Here is a 15,397-nt window from a genome sequence, read left to right on the forward strand (position 1 = left end):
CCACAGCAGCTCATCCCAGGCGCTGTCCCCCTGGCAGCAGGGGGCTGGGAGGAGGGGCCCTAGCGGCTCACCTGTGTGTTGATGCGGATGGCGCCGATGGAAGGGATCTCAAAATAGTAACCTGTGAGGGAGGGCGAGGCAGAGGGGGCTGCTCAGGACCCACACACGGGGCTGTGCCTGCAGCCCCGACTTGTCCCTCAGGCTCCCTCTTTCTGGTGTCACTTCCCCTGAATCATGTCCCGTCAGTGCTCCCTGCCAGCGCCCTGCCAACGGGCCCGGGGAGGGGCTGTGAGTGCAGGGGTGCGAGGGAGCGGAGCTGGGGGGACAGAGGAGCTGAGGCCTGCAGTCCCTCGTTCTAGGCTGGCAGTGACACTCAGGGCCCCCCCAGGGGACAGGCCCCAGTGCATGGAGAGAAAGACGGACCAGCAAACAGACACAGGAGCAGACAGGCTGCGAGACAGAGGGGCGGCGGGCATTCAGACAGAGGGGCATTCAGACAGAGGGACAAAAAGACGCTCGGTCAGATGGACAGGTTGGCCACACAGAGAGACGGGTGGACGGTCACATGTGTGGGAAGATGCTCAGACAGCGGATGAACAAGCCGCTGGACCTACGGACAGACAGGCGGACAACCGGCCCGACACCCGGGAAAATCAGTGGCACCAGGGCTGCCCGGCAGAGGTACCTTTGTTGGCGCAGGCCATCCACTGCAGCGGCGTGACGTCGTAGTTGTGCTGCCCCACGGAGAAGGTGAACACGCGCACCTGTTTGGGACCCGAGGTCACGGCCGCAGCCGCCAGAGCGCAGCCCGCCCCTGCCCCCTGCCCCGATCCCGCGGCCCCGCCCCCGCCCCCGCCCCTGCCCCGCCCCCGCCCCCACCCCCGCCCCTGCCCCGATCCCGCGGCCCCGCCCCCGCCCCCACCCCCGCCCCCGCCCCCGCCCCCGCCCCCGCCCCCGATCCCCCGCCCCCGCCCGGGCCGGGCCTCACCGTGCGGTTGGGCCAGTTGTACTTCTCAAAGACGTCCTGCACGCGGTCCTCGCCCCCGTCCGTGAACATCATGATCATCTTGTTGCAGTTGGCGCGGGTGATGTTGGACTGGGCGGGAGGGGGGTGGGGTCAGGTGGCTCTTGGCCCCTCCTGGTGCGGAGGGGGGGGATGGGCCTCCCTCCCCCGCAGGCCTGACCCGCTGGCCCTGCTCCCACAGCAGATGGTGCCGGCTGCCGGAGCTGCCTGTTGGGTGCTAACAAGGCCATTCGTCTTGATTTCCCCGGTGTCACCGAGCCCGGCCCTCCCGCCCCCGGCCGCGGGCTCACGTTCTGCAGCTGGTCGAAGGCGTACTCGAAGCCGGCCTTGTAGCCCGTGGTGCCCTTGGCCACCATGCCCTGCACGGCCTCCTTGAACACCTTCTTGTTGCGCACGTTGGCCTGCACCAGGTGCGTGAAGCAGGACACGGGCTGCGCCTTCTCGTTGAACTGCAGGGACAGCGAGGGGGGTGACGGCCCGGCTGGCGGGGGGGGACCCGCGGCCGGCCCCCCTGCCGCCCCGGCACCCACCGAGGCCACGTTCACATAGTCGTCGTCCGAGAGCGTGTCCAGCATCTCGCACACGGACGTCTTCATGAGCTTCAGGGTCAGGCCGCTGACGCTGCCGCTCCTGGGGAGGTCGCGGGGGGCGGGGTGGGCCTCAGGGGTCCTCCTGCCACCCCCCCACGATGCCCCGGGCAGCAGATTCCAGCCCTCGCTCCGCCCCCACCCCACCTGCCACATGGCTCACTCACACGTCCACGATGATGACCATGTCCTTGGGGGAGGAGGCCCCCTGGATGTACCTGCCAGAGAGGCTCCGGTGAGGCCAGCCTCGCTGGGACCAGGCGGCTCCCTCCCCCCACCCCCACCCGGCTCCACCGACCCCACTGGGCGGCCCTGCGTGGGCTCCACGGGGCTCTGGGCACTGAGGATACTGCGTTTCATAAAACCGCCCTTGCGCATGACACGCGTGACCTGGCCCCCCAGCACGTGAGCGACCTCGAGGAGGGGGAGCAGGTGACCCAGAGAGGGGGCTGGAGGCAGGTTCCTGGTCTCGGGGGCCTCTCGGTTCCCAGCCCAGGACGGGGTCCCAAGGGCAGAGACCTGGCTGTGCGCAGGACTGAACAGGTGGCAGGAGGGGGAAGGTCGTGGCTACTGACCTACTGACGGGAGAGGCAGAGCGGAGGGGAGGGCTCAGCTATGGGGGGGGGCTGGCCGACCCCACAGAGGATACGTCCCCCCCGCCCCCCGGGAACCTGCACTGTCCCATCCCTCAGTCCCGAGCGGGTGGGATGCCAGGCAGTGGACGGGGCAGAGGCAGCTGGGAGGCCTGCCTGGGTGATGGGATCCATTTTCCAGTGGCAACGATGTGTGAAATGAAAATTGGATAGAGCTGGCTGCGCCCTGCTCGCAGCCTGGATATCGGGCGGGAGGGGGCGGCGGGAGGCGGGGAGCCAGGGGGTGTCCCTGCCCAGCCCCCCCTTGCTCGCTCACCAGGGTCTCCTTCGGACGTCGTACAGGTCGATTTTCTTGGGGGCTCGCCATGGGGTGGCTGTAGGGGAAAGGGGTGAGTGGGTCTGGCAGGGAAGGGCCTGGGCCCATGCAGGCAGCAGTTGTGGGGGACCATCCCACCCCACAGGCCCAGGAGTGGGCGGTGCCGAGTGGACGGGGTGGGGGTGGGCTGGCACCCACCGGGGGTAGTAGCGGGTGACCCCGGTGGCGCTGCCGAAGACCTGCCACAGCAGCGTGGGGTCCCGCCGGCGGTTCTCGGTGAACACGGTCTCCAGGGCCTCCGTCCAGTTGAGCTCGTTGAGGATGACGGTGGCTGCGGGGGGAGCGGGGGGTGGGGTGGGGCGCGCCTGGGCTGCCCCCGCGGAGCCTCACCCGACGACACCCATGCCCGTGCCCCCACGTGGACGCCTCACCCCCTCTCTGCCTCCCAGGCTCCCCCTCCCTCACCACGGGGCTGCGCCAGCTCCTCAAGAGGAGCTCCTGGTCCTCGCCCTCCTGAGCCACGGCTCAGCCCACCCTTCGGCCGGCCCCACAGCCCGGCCGGGGAGCTGTGGCCTGTGGCCCCGGGGAGCTGTGGGCTGGACCCCGACCCAGCGTGCTGCCCGCGCTGGCGGCCGGTCCCCCGGGAGCTCGCCCATCAGCATGCACTCCGGGCCGCAGCCACAAGAAAGCAATTAAGGGCGCGATGATGGGGCTGGAATTATTCAGCTATTAAGGTGCCTGATAAGCTGGAAGCCACTCAGCTCCATGATTAATCAGCGGGGCCAGGAGCAGGCGGGCGGGGTTCTCGGAGGGGCAGGGTCTGCGCCAGGCTCCCGCTCCCGCCCAGGCACGCATGCTCACACGCACACACACACGCACACACACGCATGCACACACACATATACACACGCACACACACACATGCACACACATGCATACACACACACGTGCAAGCGCACAGGGCCTGCACTCCCACCAGGCAGACCTGCACCTAAGCTCTGTCACTCCAGCCACGGGTGGGATCCCCTCACCCCCCAATCCACCTGCTCCCATGCTCATCCCTGCACTCGCTCTGCCCCTACAGGTGACACCAGTGGGTCCTGTCCTCACAGCCCGCACGATATTTACCCCCCTTCCTTCCCCCAACCCTGTGGCCAGACCCCTCCCCACCCCGTGTGCACTCACAGAGCCTGTGACCCCTCCACCAGGGCAGGGACTCAGGCGCCGGAGCAGTGCCCCTGCCCCCCTCAGACAGCCCTCAATGTGCCAGTGTGCGTGGCCTATGGTCTCACGGGGCAGGGTACCCGTCTCTGCCTGTGGGACTACAACACCCAGTGGAGTCAGGCACTCAGCCCTCCCCTAGGGGAGCCCCCCCCCCATGGTCCTGGTCAGAGACCCACCGCCAGGGAAAGCCAGGAAGGCCCTGCTCAGAGCACAGCCCAAACACGGACAGACACCTGGAGAGCAGATGCAGCGCTGGGGGTTAGAGACACAGGCTCCCGGCTCTGCCCACAGCCGGCACCACACCCCCCTCGGCCTCCTCCCTGCGCCTGCTCACCCCGAGGCGCCTCTGCGGTGCCTGGTCTGCGCCTCCCTCCCCCCCCACTGGCCGCAGCTTCCCGTAACTGACCGTAATGGGAAAACAAAACACATTTCTAGCGTCGGCTGTGCCTATTGAACGCTGTGTTATGGTCTTGTTCCTAATTTAGAAACTTAGTGAGTTGAACAGTTTCTATTTTTCTCTTTAAGGAAAAAGATAAAGTCAGGCGCTTCACCCAGCCCTGTCTGTCTGGGAGGGTTCCCCTGGCAGGCATCCCCCCCCCCCCCCCCCCCGTGCTGGGGCCTCAGTTTCCCCATCTGCACAGTGAGAGGCTTAGAGCAGATGGTCCTGGGAGCTCGCCTAGCTGCCGGCCGAGGGTGACCCCTGGCCCGGCGGGGCTGTCCCCGCAGCTGCCTGACTACGCGCGTGCACACATTCACCACCAGACACACGTGTGCAAACACTCCCGCCCCCCCCCCCAACAGAGCCTGCTCCCGGGCCCCACCCGCACCCACACACAACCTCCCCCTGCACGCCCTCAGATCATGCTGAGCTGGAAAACGGGGCCCATGCCCCCTCAGGCGGGCGATTACAGATTTAATTAAAAGTGACACAGTAAATAAAAAACATATAAAATGTAATTTGTGTGGGTAGCGAGGGGTGACTGGGGAGGGCGGCGTGGCTCCTGTTTTAATTAGGGTGCCTGCCTGCGATAGCGCCCCTCCACTGGCTCGGGCAGGGGGCTTGCGGGGGGCGGGGATGGCCCCCCTTCACCCCGCCTCTGGCTGCCCGGACCCTGAGGGCTCCCTGCGTTCTGGAGACAGCCTCTATCCCCAGACCCTCTGCCCAGTGGGCACCCTGGACTCTGAGGTGCCCTGTAGGTGACCCCCGATTTAAGTCAGAACCAAGAGACCCCGGAGCCTTGAGTCCTGCTGCTAGAGCTCCCCATCTAGTGTTCCCCTCTTGGCCCCCTCCCCCTCCAGCTCCCAAGACTTTCAGGAAGTTCCTCCTGATGTCTGACTGAAGTCCTTCTAGCTGTAATGACCTGGTTTCCTCCTTGTGCAAAGCTGCCCTCCCTGGAGCCTGGAACCCCAGCCTCCCTCTGCCCAGCCTCCCCCCGCCCCTCTCCCCCAGCAGAGGAGGAGGGAAGTGTCTGTCACAGAGCTCCTGCCTGTGGGGAGTTGCTCCCTGACCCCCCGGGTCCCTGAGTCCATCTGATGAGGAAGCCCCTCCATCGTTCCTACATGGGACCAGGGAACGAGGGAGGGTGGGCGGCCCAGTGTGGGGGCCATCCTGGGCGAGTGTGCACACGAGGGACCCCGCACAGGACCGAGGCTCCACGCTCGGCAGCCTCGGCGAGGCTGTGCCTGGCTCGCTCGCTGCCTGCGTGTGGGTGAGTCTGAGAGGCGAGCACCTGGGGTGGAGGGCTGACGGTGGCTGGCCCTGGCCAGGCCCCTGGGACCTGGCGGGCAGTGGGTCTTGGCCCGGCCCCGACCTCGCTGCACTCACAGCCTTTGTAGATGTCGGTGGGGATCTGCACCGCCGTGTACGAGTAGTTGACCTTGTTCTTGAAGTTGGCGTCCTCAACGAAGTCCAGCTTCAGGGCGCTGACCTTGGCCCCCCCTTCCACATCCTCCATCTCGGGGTCGTCCTGCAGGAAGGGACCCCCGCCCCGGCGGTGTCAGGGCTGGCAATGGGGAGGGGGGTCGGAGAGGCTGCAGGCAGGGGAGGACCAGGGGCCAGGGGGCGGGGACGTCCCAGAATCAGACGATTGCAGACAGAGCCAGAGAGCGATGCAGAGACACGGGGTGTGGTCCCCTCACTTGGGCGGCCTGTGACTCTCACCTGCCCCTGCTCACCCCACTCATATCTCCCCCCAAATTCCAAAACCAAAACCAAACCGACCCTTCTCCACATCCTTGGAGACCAATCATCAAGTCACCAGCAAAGGAAGCAAACCTAGACATCAGTGAGGAGCGCGCATGTGCGCTGTAGATCTCTGCCCTCGGGACGCGCCTCGTGCAGCCCCTGGGGAGGCCTTGGTGCCCTTCCCAGAGCTCTGTGACCCCCACACGGGCCCTGCCCACCCCTGGCGCCATCTGGGGGGGCAACCCTGCAGCGGGGTGACTAGGTCTGAGCTGGGGGAGCCCTGGGGAAGGGCTGGGGCAGAGGCTAGCACGGAGACCCAGCCTGCTGGCAGCGGGCCGGCAGGGCCCCGTTGACTTTCTAAAATGAGCTGCAGCTCTGACAGGTGCCAATTACTACGTCTCCGGCCCGGGCAGGCTGGGCATGCGCCTGCGCCCCCGCCCACCGCCGCAGGCTGGCAGGAGCGGGTCTGAGCGACAGTGTTGACTGCAGCCGAGGGGGCGGGCAGGCACGGGCGCAGGTGTGTGAGGGGGAAGGGAGGATGGTGGGGAGAGAGAAGGGGAGACAGGAAAAAGGCGGCAGGGAGAGCTGGGGGGCTTTGTGCCCCGGGAAGAAGCTGTGTAAGTGGCTGAACCGGCCACATGCTCCCCACATGCTCCCCACGGCCCCGCCAGGCCCGGGACCAGCTGGGCAGGGGCCGGGTCGTCTCCTCCACCTGCGGGTGGTCAGGGCAGCGGCCCGGGGCTCACGGCACCTCGGCTCCTGCCTCTGGGGGTCGCACAGGCTGCCTTGTCTGGGGGAAGGGGGCCGTGCCCTCCTGGAGGGCCTGCAGCAACCCCCCTTTTCATCTCTTTAGGGGTCGGGTTTTGTAATGCACGACCCAAACTCTGTGCTGCCCTCCCCCCCCCCCCCCCCCCCCCGCAGCTCTGCACACCCCAGGACCCTCCGCAGGCCCCAGGAGCCGGGAAAGCGGGGAGCAGCCGCCTTGGAGGCGCGAGCCACTCACGTTCTGCAAGGAGGAGGGGGCGGCTCAGGAGAAGAAAGCCCCCGAAATGTCAGCGCAGATGAAGGGCGCCGGGAAATGTAATCTCCCAACTTCCCAACTAATGTGACATTTGGATTCCGTGCTGATAAGCTATCAGCTGGCGAACTTTTTCCTTCCTTCTCTCCCCCTCCCCCACCTTCTGGCTGGTAATTTAAAAGTAAATGGTCTAGAAAGATCTCTAACTGTACCTCTGGCAAAGATGAAAAAAACACACACACAAAACAACACGAGCCGGGGAGCGGCAAATGTGTGTGTGCGGAATTCATATCATAGCAGGGCCGGCTGGGCAGCTCCCGGGCTCCCGCCCTCAGCCCCGCCCCGCCCCGCCGGGGGGGGGGGGGGGAGCGGGGGCTGGGGGTCCTGGAGACACTGGGGCTGGAAGCAGGGCGAGCAGGGGGTCCTGGCAGGGAGCGGGCTCCGCCCTGGCCGAGGGGCGCCTCGGTGCCCCCCACGGTGCCCCCCACAGCCCGCGGCTTGTGCGGCTTGTGCGGCGGGCGACGGCGGTCTCCCGGTCTCCGTCTAATGCACTGATTGCTAAAATCACAGCCCGCTGCCAAGGGGGGTACGCAGCTAGATTCAGGGTCTAATTAAAGGTTCGCTCTTCATTTGAATTTCAGATTCCAGCTTTAATTTTAGCAGCTTCTCTGGGCGCCACGGAGGCTCAGCCAAGGGGGAAGCACACCTGCTTTAGCCCGACCCCCCTCTTCCGCCCCCCCACCCCCGCCGCCTGCCTGTCCTGAAGGCTCCCCCAGGGCAGCCTGGCACCAGGGACCCCCTGCAGGGCCCCCTTCCTGCCTCTCACCTCTGGGTGTCACTGGATACCTCCTGCTCCCGGAAGGACACCCCTCAGGCCAACAGGCCTGGGAGAGGAAGCCAGGATTTGGGGTCTCCTGCCCTAGCCCGCACAGGGGGGACCCAGGGACTGAGCTGCTGTGAACCTATTTCCAGAGGGGACGGTTCTCTCAGGGGCACGCGATGGGCCCGGCCTTGACAGTCGACCAAACACTGTCTAATCCACGTGCTCTGCCCTCAGCACTCTCTCTCTCTCTTTTTTTAATCCTCACCTGAGGCTATTTCCCCATTGATTTTAGAGAGAGTGGGAGGGAGGGGGAGTCAGAGAGAGAGAGAAACATTGATGTGAGAGAGACCCACTGCGTGGCTGCCTCCCCCACACGCCCCGACTGGGACCAGGGATCGAGCCTGCAACTGAGGTACAAGGTACGTGCCTTTGACTGGAATCGAACCCGGGACCCATCAGTCCGCAGGCTGACGCTCTATCCACTGAGCCAAACCGGTGAGGGCCCCCCTTAACACTCCTGTCTCCTTTGTAGGCCCCTCCCACCCAAAGGTGCCCGTCATCTGAAGGGCAGGCACAGGACCTGGGCTGCCTCTGCAGCTGGGGTGTGAACTGAGCTCCGGGCCAAATGCTGCTCAGGGGGCCAGGCTGGGGGGTGCCCCGCCCGCCGAGCTGCTGTTCCCCTCACTGCAGGGAAGGGGTGCACTGACCCGAATGCACCTGGGAGGCCCTGCCTCCTGCTTCTCAGCCCCGTCTGCCTCCTCCGGGAAGCCCTCCCTGAATGCACTCCAGGCCCCTCAGTTCTGGCACCTGAGCTGACCCAGGGGAGGACCCCACGTGCGGGGTCCCAGACCACCACACACTGCAGGAAGCTGTGCCTGAAGGGCCACAGAGACACAGCCCCGGGGGGGCCTGGCCTCCAGGGGTTTGTTGGGGTGCAGGGTGGGGGCTGAGCCTCCACACCCCTCAGGCTCGAGCTCAGAATCCCAGGGTGCTGAGTCCCACCCTCATTTCCCGGCAGAGGCCACTGGCCCAGAGAGGCGTGTGGCTCCGCCCCTCCCCAGCAGAGGGTGCACTTACCAGCTCAGCGTCAGCCTTGGCGTCGTAGTACACGATGTCTTCCTCCTGGTTGGGGGTGGGGGGGGGGAGGCCTCAACAACACGGCTCGAGGCCTCCCGAGGTGCAGCCGGGAGCCCCCACCCCAAGGCTGGAACGACCCCCCAGATTCCTGCACCCAGAACTGCCAGCCAGGGAGGTGGGGGGTGGGGAGGATTCAGGCTGGCAATGCCCTTCCCCCAGGAGACGGGATGGTCCTCAGATCTGACGCCAGGGCCAGGTCGCTGCCCCACTGCCCCCCTGTCCCCCCGGGGGACGGAGCCGAAGCTCCACCCGGAGGAGCGAGGAAGACGGAAACCCAGCTGAGCCTGGGCTGAAGGAAAAGAACGGCTCCACCCGCATCTCCCAATTCTTCTATTAAAAAGCCTGCTCATTACGGGCCTGTACTTATTAATTATCTGTGATTTGTTGTGAAACGCAGGGAGGTTTACACAACAGGCGAGGGAGGAAACACAGCCCGGCCCAGCGCCCGCCCCGCTGCCAGCGCGCCCCGCCCGCCCGCCCGGCGCCCGGCTTCTTGGCCATCTGCACGTCATAATCACCGGCCACCCAGGAGGCCCGTGACACAAACGGGCTAATTTCATGTCTAATGATCTTTAATCAGAACCGAGTGTGGCTGGGAGAGGCCGCCAGGAGGTGAATCTGGTGCCATCAAGTGCCACCCCTGCAGGACGGCCACCCCCCCCCGATGGACAGCAGGGCCAGCACCTGGGAGAGGCCAGTGTCCGAGCCACCTCCCCATTGCTCCTCAGCCCTGCGGTCCCTCGGTCGCCGGAGCCTGTTTCTGTGTGATCTGAAAGTGGGGTGATGACCCAGTGTACCCCGAGGGTGTGGCTGTAACACAGCAAGCACAGCGCCAGCACTTGCTTCGCGGTGGCCGCCCCTGGCCCGGCCTGGCTGGGCCCAGGTGCTGTGTGACCTCGGGCTGCGCTGCTCCCTCTCTGAGCTCAGGCTCCTCATGCTCCCAGAGGGGCTTGGCCTTGGTGACTGCCCAGGTGCTGGTCTGAGGCCACGGATGGAGGGAAGAGTCGTGAGGTGTTTCCCACTGGTCTGGGGGTGCAGGGGACTGGCTGGACCCGCAGGCACAGTGCGGGTGCCTGGGACACTGACTACCCGCCTGGCATCTCGGGCAGGACCACAGCCTCTGATGCATGGAGGACCGGGCACCCGACGGCTGCAGTCTGAGGCGTCTGCTCTGCCTAGCGCTTGGCACATGTTGAATCACGGGTCCTCCCAACGGCCCTGGGACCCGGCCATACACAGAGAGGATCCGAACCCGGTTCAACCCACCTTCCCGAACATCTCCATCCCCCACCCAAACACCCCTCCCCCGCGCCCACCCACCAGCTCCAGGATGCCGCCTGCCCCGCCGCTCCGACCCTGAGCGCGTAATGAAAGCTGACATTACATCAAACACAATAAGGAGTTTCGGTTGATGAAGATCATTCCTGAACACACAAACCCATTAAACCGAGGGGAAAAATATCAATTCAACACACTTGCCGGCGAGAAGAAATGTGATTTGTTATCTAAAGGGGGTCGTACACACGGCGCTGGCGCTTTCCTTCAGAGTGAGCACAGGCCGTGTGGCGGGAGGACTTCGGGTGAGCGGGGGCTTCACCCACCGGCTTTGGGGGAACCGTCCGCAGGGATGGGAAAGGGCCGCTGGGCCATCGCTCTCAGGCCCCCAGGATCCCAGGATCCCTCACAGGCCGGGCGGGTCCTGCCGGCCCCTCTGCCCCGGGAGCCCCCGGCATTTACGTGGCCACCCCTCCAGCTGCTCCAATGGCTCCCTTTTCTCTTTGTCTCGACTCCTGGTTGCAGCAGAGGCTCACATGTTGGTGGATCAGGGACCCGGGGAACGTGTCAGAGGAGGACCCCAGCCCCGGCAGGCTCTGTGCGCAGGGCCTGGTGCGTGTGCGGGACCCCTCCCCAGCTCTCCCCCCCGTGGAGGCCAGCCCATGCCCTTCCCTGGTGGAGGGTGGTGGCGGGCAAGGCCACACGTGTGCAAATACACGGGCAACACAGCTGTGGCTGCTGGGACGTGGCGCTGGGGGTGTGGCAGGGTGGGGCTGTCGGGTCCCTGGAAAGGCCGTGTCCACCATTAATGCCCACCTCTGGGTGAGACGGGGGCAGCCCCCCCAGTGATGGCACACAGGGTCCTGGCCTTGAACTTGACCTGCACATGTGAGCTCTGGGATCCTGGGCGGTGAGTGCAGACCCCAGGGACCCCAGGAGGACTCCCCGGTGTCACCCCAATTCACTGTTAAATCCTGTAGCCTCAGTGAGGCCTAACCTGGGGGTCAGGGTTCCCACTTATAATCAGGGTGATGCCCCCTCCTCTGAGGCTGTTTAGGGGTCAGGGAGCTGGGCCTCCCCAGGGGGAAGGGCCAACCCTACCCACAGGGGCCCTCCCTTATGTTTGCAACCTCACAGCCCTGGGAGGGGCCTGAATGTGCTAGAAACCCTCTGGTTGGGGTGAAAGGGGCATCTTTAAAGTCTGGGGCCCACACTGCTCCCCCTGCCCCCTCTGTTACCTGGCGTTCAATGGGCCATTTTGCTCAAACTGGGAAGGGGTGAGGGAATCCCTCCTCTGAACTCACTCCCCCATGTGGATTCTGCACACAGTGACACCTGAGGGGGGCTGTGGGCCCACATGCCCTGGTGCGGGCGGCTGACACACACTCCTGAGCTGGAGCTTAGCCCAAGAGAGGGCCCGCGGGGGGTTGGTAGGGGGGAGTAGGGTGAGGATGTGAGCATGGAGGGCCTGGGGAATGCAGGGTGGTGCCCTGGAGGGCGATGCCATGGCCTGGCCAGACCTGACTGCCGCCCGTCCGCCAGGCCTCCGTGCAGGGCCCAGGCCAGCGACTGGCCTCACCGCCAGGGCGCCCGGTCTCCCTGCCTGGCTCACCGCCAGCTCAGCACGGCCACGGGGACTGTTTTCTGGGAGAGCCGTCTGTCGCCGCTCGGCAAGGCGGGCAGCCAGCCTGATGGCGGGGCGGACCTCAGGCCAGGAGGCCACCTGTCCGTCCAGCCGGCGCCCCGAGCCGGGCCTGGCTGCGGAACCGCCTCGCTCATCAGACTCTCCGAGGTCGGCTGCCTCCCCTGTCGGACTCCCTGGGGCAGGCCTGCCTCCTCCATGGCACTCCCAGGGCAGGGCTGGTCTCCCACGGGTCCTGGTGTCGGCACTGAGGCCCTGGGGGCGGCCTCCCCTGCCTCCCCCACCCCTGCCCTGGCCCAGCTCCTTCCTGCTGGCGGTGTAGACGGCGGGTAATGATGGTGCAGTCAGGTGCTGGCGCCAGGCGCAGTGTCCGCCAGGCGGGCCGCCGTCCTCTACCCTGAGTGTTATGGGCACCAGAGCACCTGCTGCCTGGCATCTGCGGGCCATGGAGGTGCCGCCTGCTCTCAGGCCACGGTTTCTCAGGTGTCCACGGGCTGGGACTACAGGCTCCCTGCCCGCCATGGCCAGGGGTGTGCGGTCATGACCTGGGACTAGGCAGGGGCTTCCTGGCCAGACATCTCCCCCTCCCTCTCCTGTCCCAGCTCTGACCCTGGAGACTCCAGGACCCGTGTCCCCAGGCTGGGCTTGGTAGGGTGTATGTGTGTGTGGGTAAGGGGTCACCACTGTCCGTGTCCCAGAAGTCTACGTGCAGACCTACTGTGTGCTGCTGATCATGCAGTGGGTTCCAGTTTGGCCCCCGTGGGCCAAGCATCTGTGCCCAGAACTGCAGGGTGCCATCCTCCCCATTTCAGAGATGAGAAGACCGAGTCCCAGTGGCTCCTGGTCACCTGTCCACGGGGCACCCAGCCAGGCACACGGACAGGCTTTCCTAAAGGGCCCGAGTTTGACACGGGTTGTGGCACAGGCCAGTGCCCCTCCTGAGTGTGGGGAGGAACCTGGCTCCTATCTGTCGCCTCCTGAAGGTCATTGGGAAGGACATGGTGCCAGGAGCGGGTGGGGTGCCTTCCCCAGCCTCAAGCATCCACCTCTCCCTCGGCCTGGCCAGTCCCCACCTGCAGCTGCGGCCAGTCCCCCTGGCAGCCCCGGGAGGGTGGCGGCGTGGTGGCTAATGGGTCGCCATCAGCCTGATGGCGCCTGGCAGCCTGGTCGCCGGGGAGACCAGGACCTGACCCTGCTGCGGAGGGGGGGTGACTCCAGCTCCACCCGAGACTGGGACACACAGACAGGAGAGCTGATGGACCGGGGAGGGGCCCTGTGAACACCGGGCAACCAGGCTGGGCCCCGCTGGGCCTGTGGCCGCACCCACCGCTGGAGGGGCAGCTCAGGCCGCACTGGGGGAGTGGACCAGCCAGAGCCCACGCCTGCCTCATCTCAGGACAGGAGCACCCAGGGCCCAGGGGCTGCCGTGCCCACAGCTGCACCCACCCCGACACTGACTTGGCACCTAACGGCTTGACAGGTGGACGCCCCTTTCATGCACCACATCCGAGCTGACGGGCAGCAGCCGCACCAGCCAGTCCCTGTCACACGGGGACCCTGAAGCCCAGAGAAGCACGCGGCCTTGTGGGGCTGCACAGGGACTGTGACCGGAGTGCAGGGAGCGGGGCTCCAGCGGCGCCCGGGGGTGGGCAGGTGCTGGGCTGGGAGGGCGCCGTTCTCACCTTGATGTTGTCCTGCCAGCGGTGGGCTTTCTGGAAGGTCTCTGCGGCATCGGCCAATCTCTGCGGACAGAGCACAGGGAGGTCAGAGGCCGAGGAAGCCCTCTCCAGCCCCGGTGAGATGCCCGAGTGGCAGACGCCTCACTCACGCACCTCTGCCCATCGCCCACCTCCGCCCGCCCAGGCCCACCGCCGCTGTCCCTGTCCTGGCTTCCTGAGCCCCTGCCAGCCGGGCTCGCCACGCCTCTGTCCAGAGGAGCCTGGCCCGTCGTGTGGGGCTGGCTCCTGCAGCCGCCTCCATCGAGGCCTCTGTGCCTGTGAGCACAGCCGGATGTCCGCCCGTCCCACCCCTTGTTTCCCAGCATTCCTGGCACCACCCCGTGCAGACGTGAGGGGGAGACAGCAGCGCCAGCCCTGCCTCTCACGGTCCAGAGGGGCAGACAGACACGTCACCGGGCAGGGCGACCAGGGCAGGAGTAGCTGAGGTGCTCAGCGCTGTGGGAACTTGGGGCGTCAGGGAAGGCTTCCCGGGGGAGGTGCTCTGCCCTGAGGTTCTGCTGTTGCACCCCCATGGATCCCGCCCCCAGGAAGTCTCAGGGCTCCCGAAGGTAGCTCTCCGGGGCCGCCACGGAGCGAAGTGACGTCCTGCTGACGACCGTCACCGCGAGCCCATCACCACTGCGTGCCAAGCCCTCCCCTAGGCCAGCGACATGCATGCACCTGTCACTGTTCACAGCGTGATGGCACGTCCTCCTCAGAAGAGGATGCCCAGCCAGGCATGAAGACGGTGGGCAGACGGCCCCAGGTCACAGAGTGGGTCTGGGTGGGGCTGGGGCCCCAAGCCCGACCCTCACCACCGCCTTTGCCCTGCCCATGGCCAAGGTCAGCAGGCGCACTCCATAGGGCCCACAGAGCCCGTGAGGGACGGGGCGGCTCTGTGGGGAGAGGGGCGCTGGCCCCCCCAGGACCCCGTTCCATCCCATGGGGGGAGCAGCGACGTCCCGCCTCCTGGCCTCCAGCGACTCAGGGGGCCACACGGCCTCTCGGTGCTCAGGACGCACGGCCCAGCTGCCAGTCCGGGCACGCGGGCCCTGGAGGGGAGATGCTATAACGCCTGGCAGCTGCGCACGAGGGGGAACTGGGTCAGGACGTGGCAGCCGGCTGCGCCTCCCTCCCAGCATGGACGGGGTGTGGAGGCATGGCGGGCTCCTTAGGGGTGCAGCCTGCACTCCCTGGGGCTGTCCAGAGCCAACCCGTCCCCCCCCCCCCTCGCCCCCCCCCCCCCCCCCCGGCTTCCCCTCCTCCTCAGGCCAAGAGCACTGCATGCTGGGAGGGCTGGGAGCCTGGGGGTCCTGGGGGCAGAGTAGAAAAGTCCCTCTTGAAGTTAAACCCTTCCTTTCACAATGCTGAGCCCCTCCTGGCCTCCATCCACCTCTCCTGCTACCTCACCTGCCTTGTTTGTAGGTTCCGTCCTCTGCTCGCCTATTATTACTGCAGTGCCTGCCTGGGTGGGCCCTGCCTGGATGGGCTCTGCCTGGGTGGGCCCCACTCCTCCCCCTCCCCCCCCATACAGCCTCTCTACTCCCAGGTCCCTCCATGTCTTGCCTCCAATTCTGGTCCCCCCTGAGTTCCTGGACACCCTCCTGGGGTGATGCCCAGCCCACGGGAGCTCACACCATGGCCCCTGGAATGAGGCCACCTTGGAGCTCTGCCCCCTACATCCTACCGTCGAGATCACTCAAACCAGCTATGCAGAGGGTGCCCCCACCCAGGCTCTGCGCTCCCTCCGGCCCCTGCGTCCTCTCCTGCCCTTTGACATTTATCTCCTCGTGGCACCTGGAGCCTTTAAAACGTGGATCTGAGCATGTGGCCGCCCCGCCCCTAAATCCTCAGC

General features: G+C 66.2%; 1 protein-coding gene across 7 annotated transcripts in view; it reads right to left on the bottom strand.

Moving 5' to 3' along the window:
* The window catches only part of CACNA2D2 (calcium voltage-gated channel auxiliary subunit alpha2delta 2), a 112,021-nt gene that overhangs the window by 13,768 nt on the left and 82,856 nt on the right, over positions 1 to 15,397 (bottom strand). For all 7 annotated transcript variants that reach the window (XM_070391341.1, XM_070391338.1, XM_070391339.1 and 4 more), the window contains exons 4-14: positions 13,507 to 13,566; positions 8,848 to 8,892; positions 5,570 to 5,711; positions 2,721 to 2,851; positions 2,521 to 2,579; positions 1,779 to 1,829; positions 1,555 to 1,654; positions 1,315 to 1,473; positions 989 to 1,096; positions 686 to 764; positions 72 to 121 (exon numbers count right to left, since the gene is read on the bottom strand). In XM_070391341.1, the coding sequence (XP_070247442.1) occupies positions 72 to 121; positions 686 to 764; positions 989 to 1,096; positions 1,315 to 1,473; positions 1,555 to 1,654; positions 1,779 to 1,829; positions 2,521 to 2,579; positions 2,721 to 2,851; positions 5,570 to 5,711; positions 8,848 to 8,892; positions 13,507 to 13,566 (984 nt within the window). The remainder of the gene's footprint in view (positions 1 to 71; positions 122 to 685; positions 765 to 988; positions 1,097 to 1,314; positions 1,474 to 1,554; positions 1,655 to 1,778; positions 1,830 to 2,520; positions 2,580 to 2,720; positions 2,852 to 5,569; positions 5,712 to 8,847; positions 8,893 to 13,506; positions 13,567 to 15,397) is intronic.

Source organism: Myotis yumanensis, unplaced genomic scaffold (genome assembly GCF_028538775.1).
Source record: "Myotis yumanensis isolate MYYU_CA2020_CCGP unplaced genomic scaffold, mMyoYum1.0.hap1 SCAF_14, whole genome shotgun sequence".
In the NCBI taxonomy this organism is placed as follows: Eukaryota; Metazoa; Chordata; class Mammalia; order Chiroptera; family Vespertilionidae; genus Myotis; species Myotis yumanensis.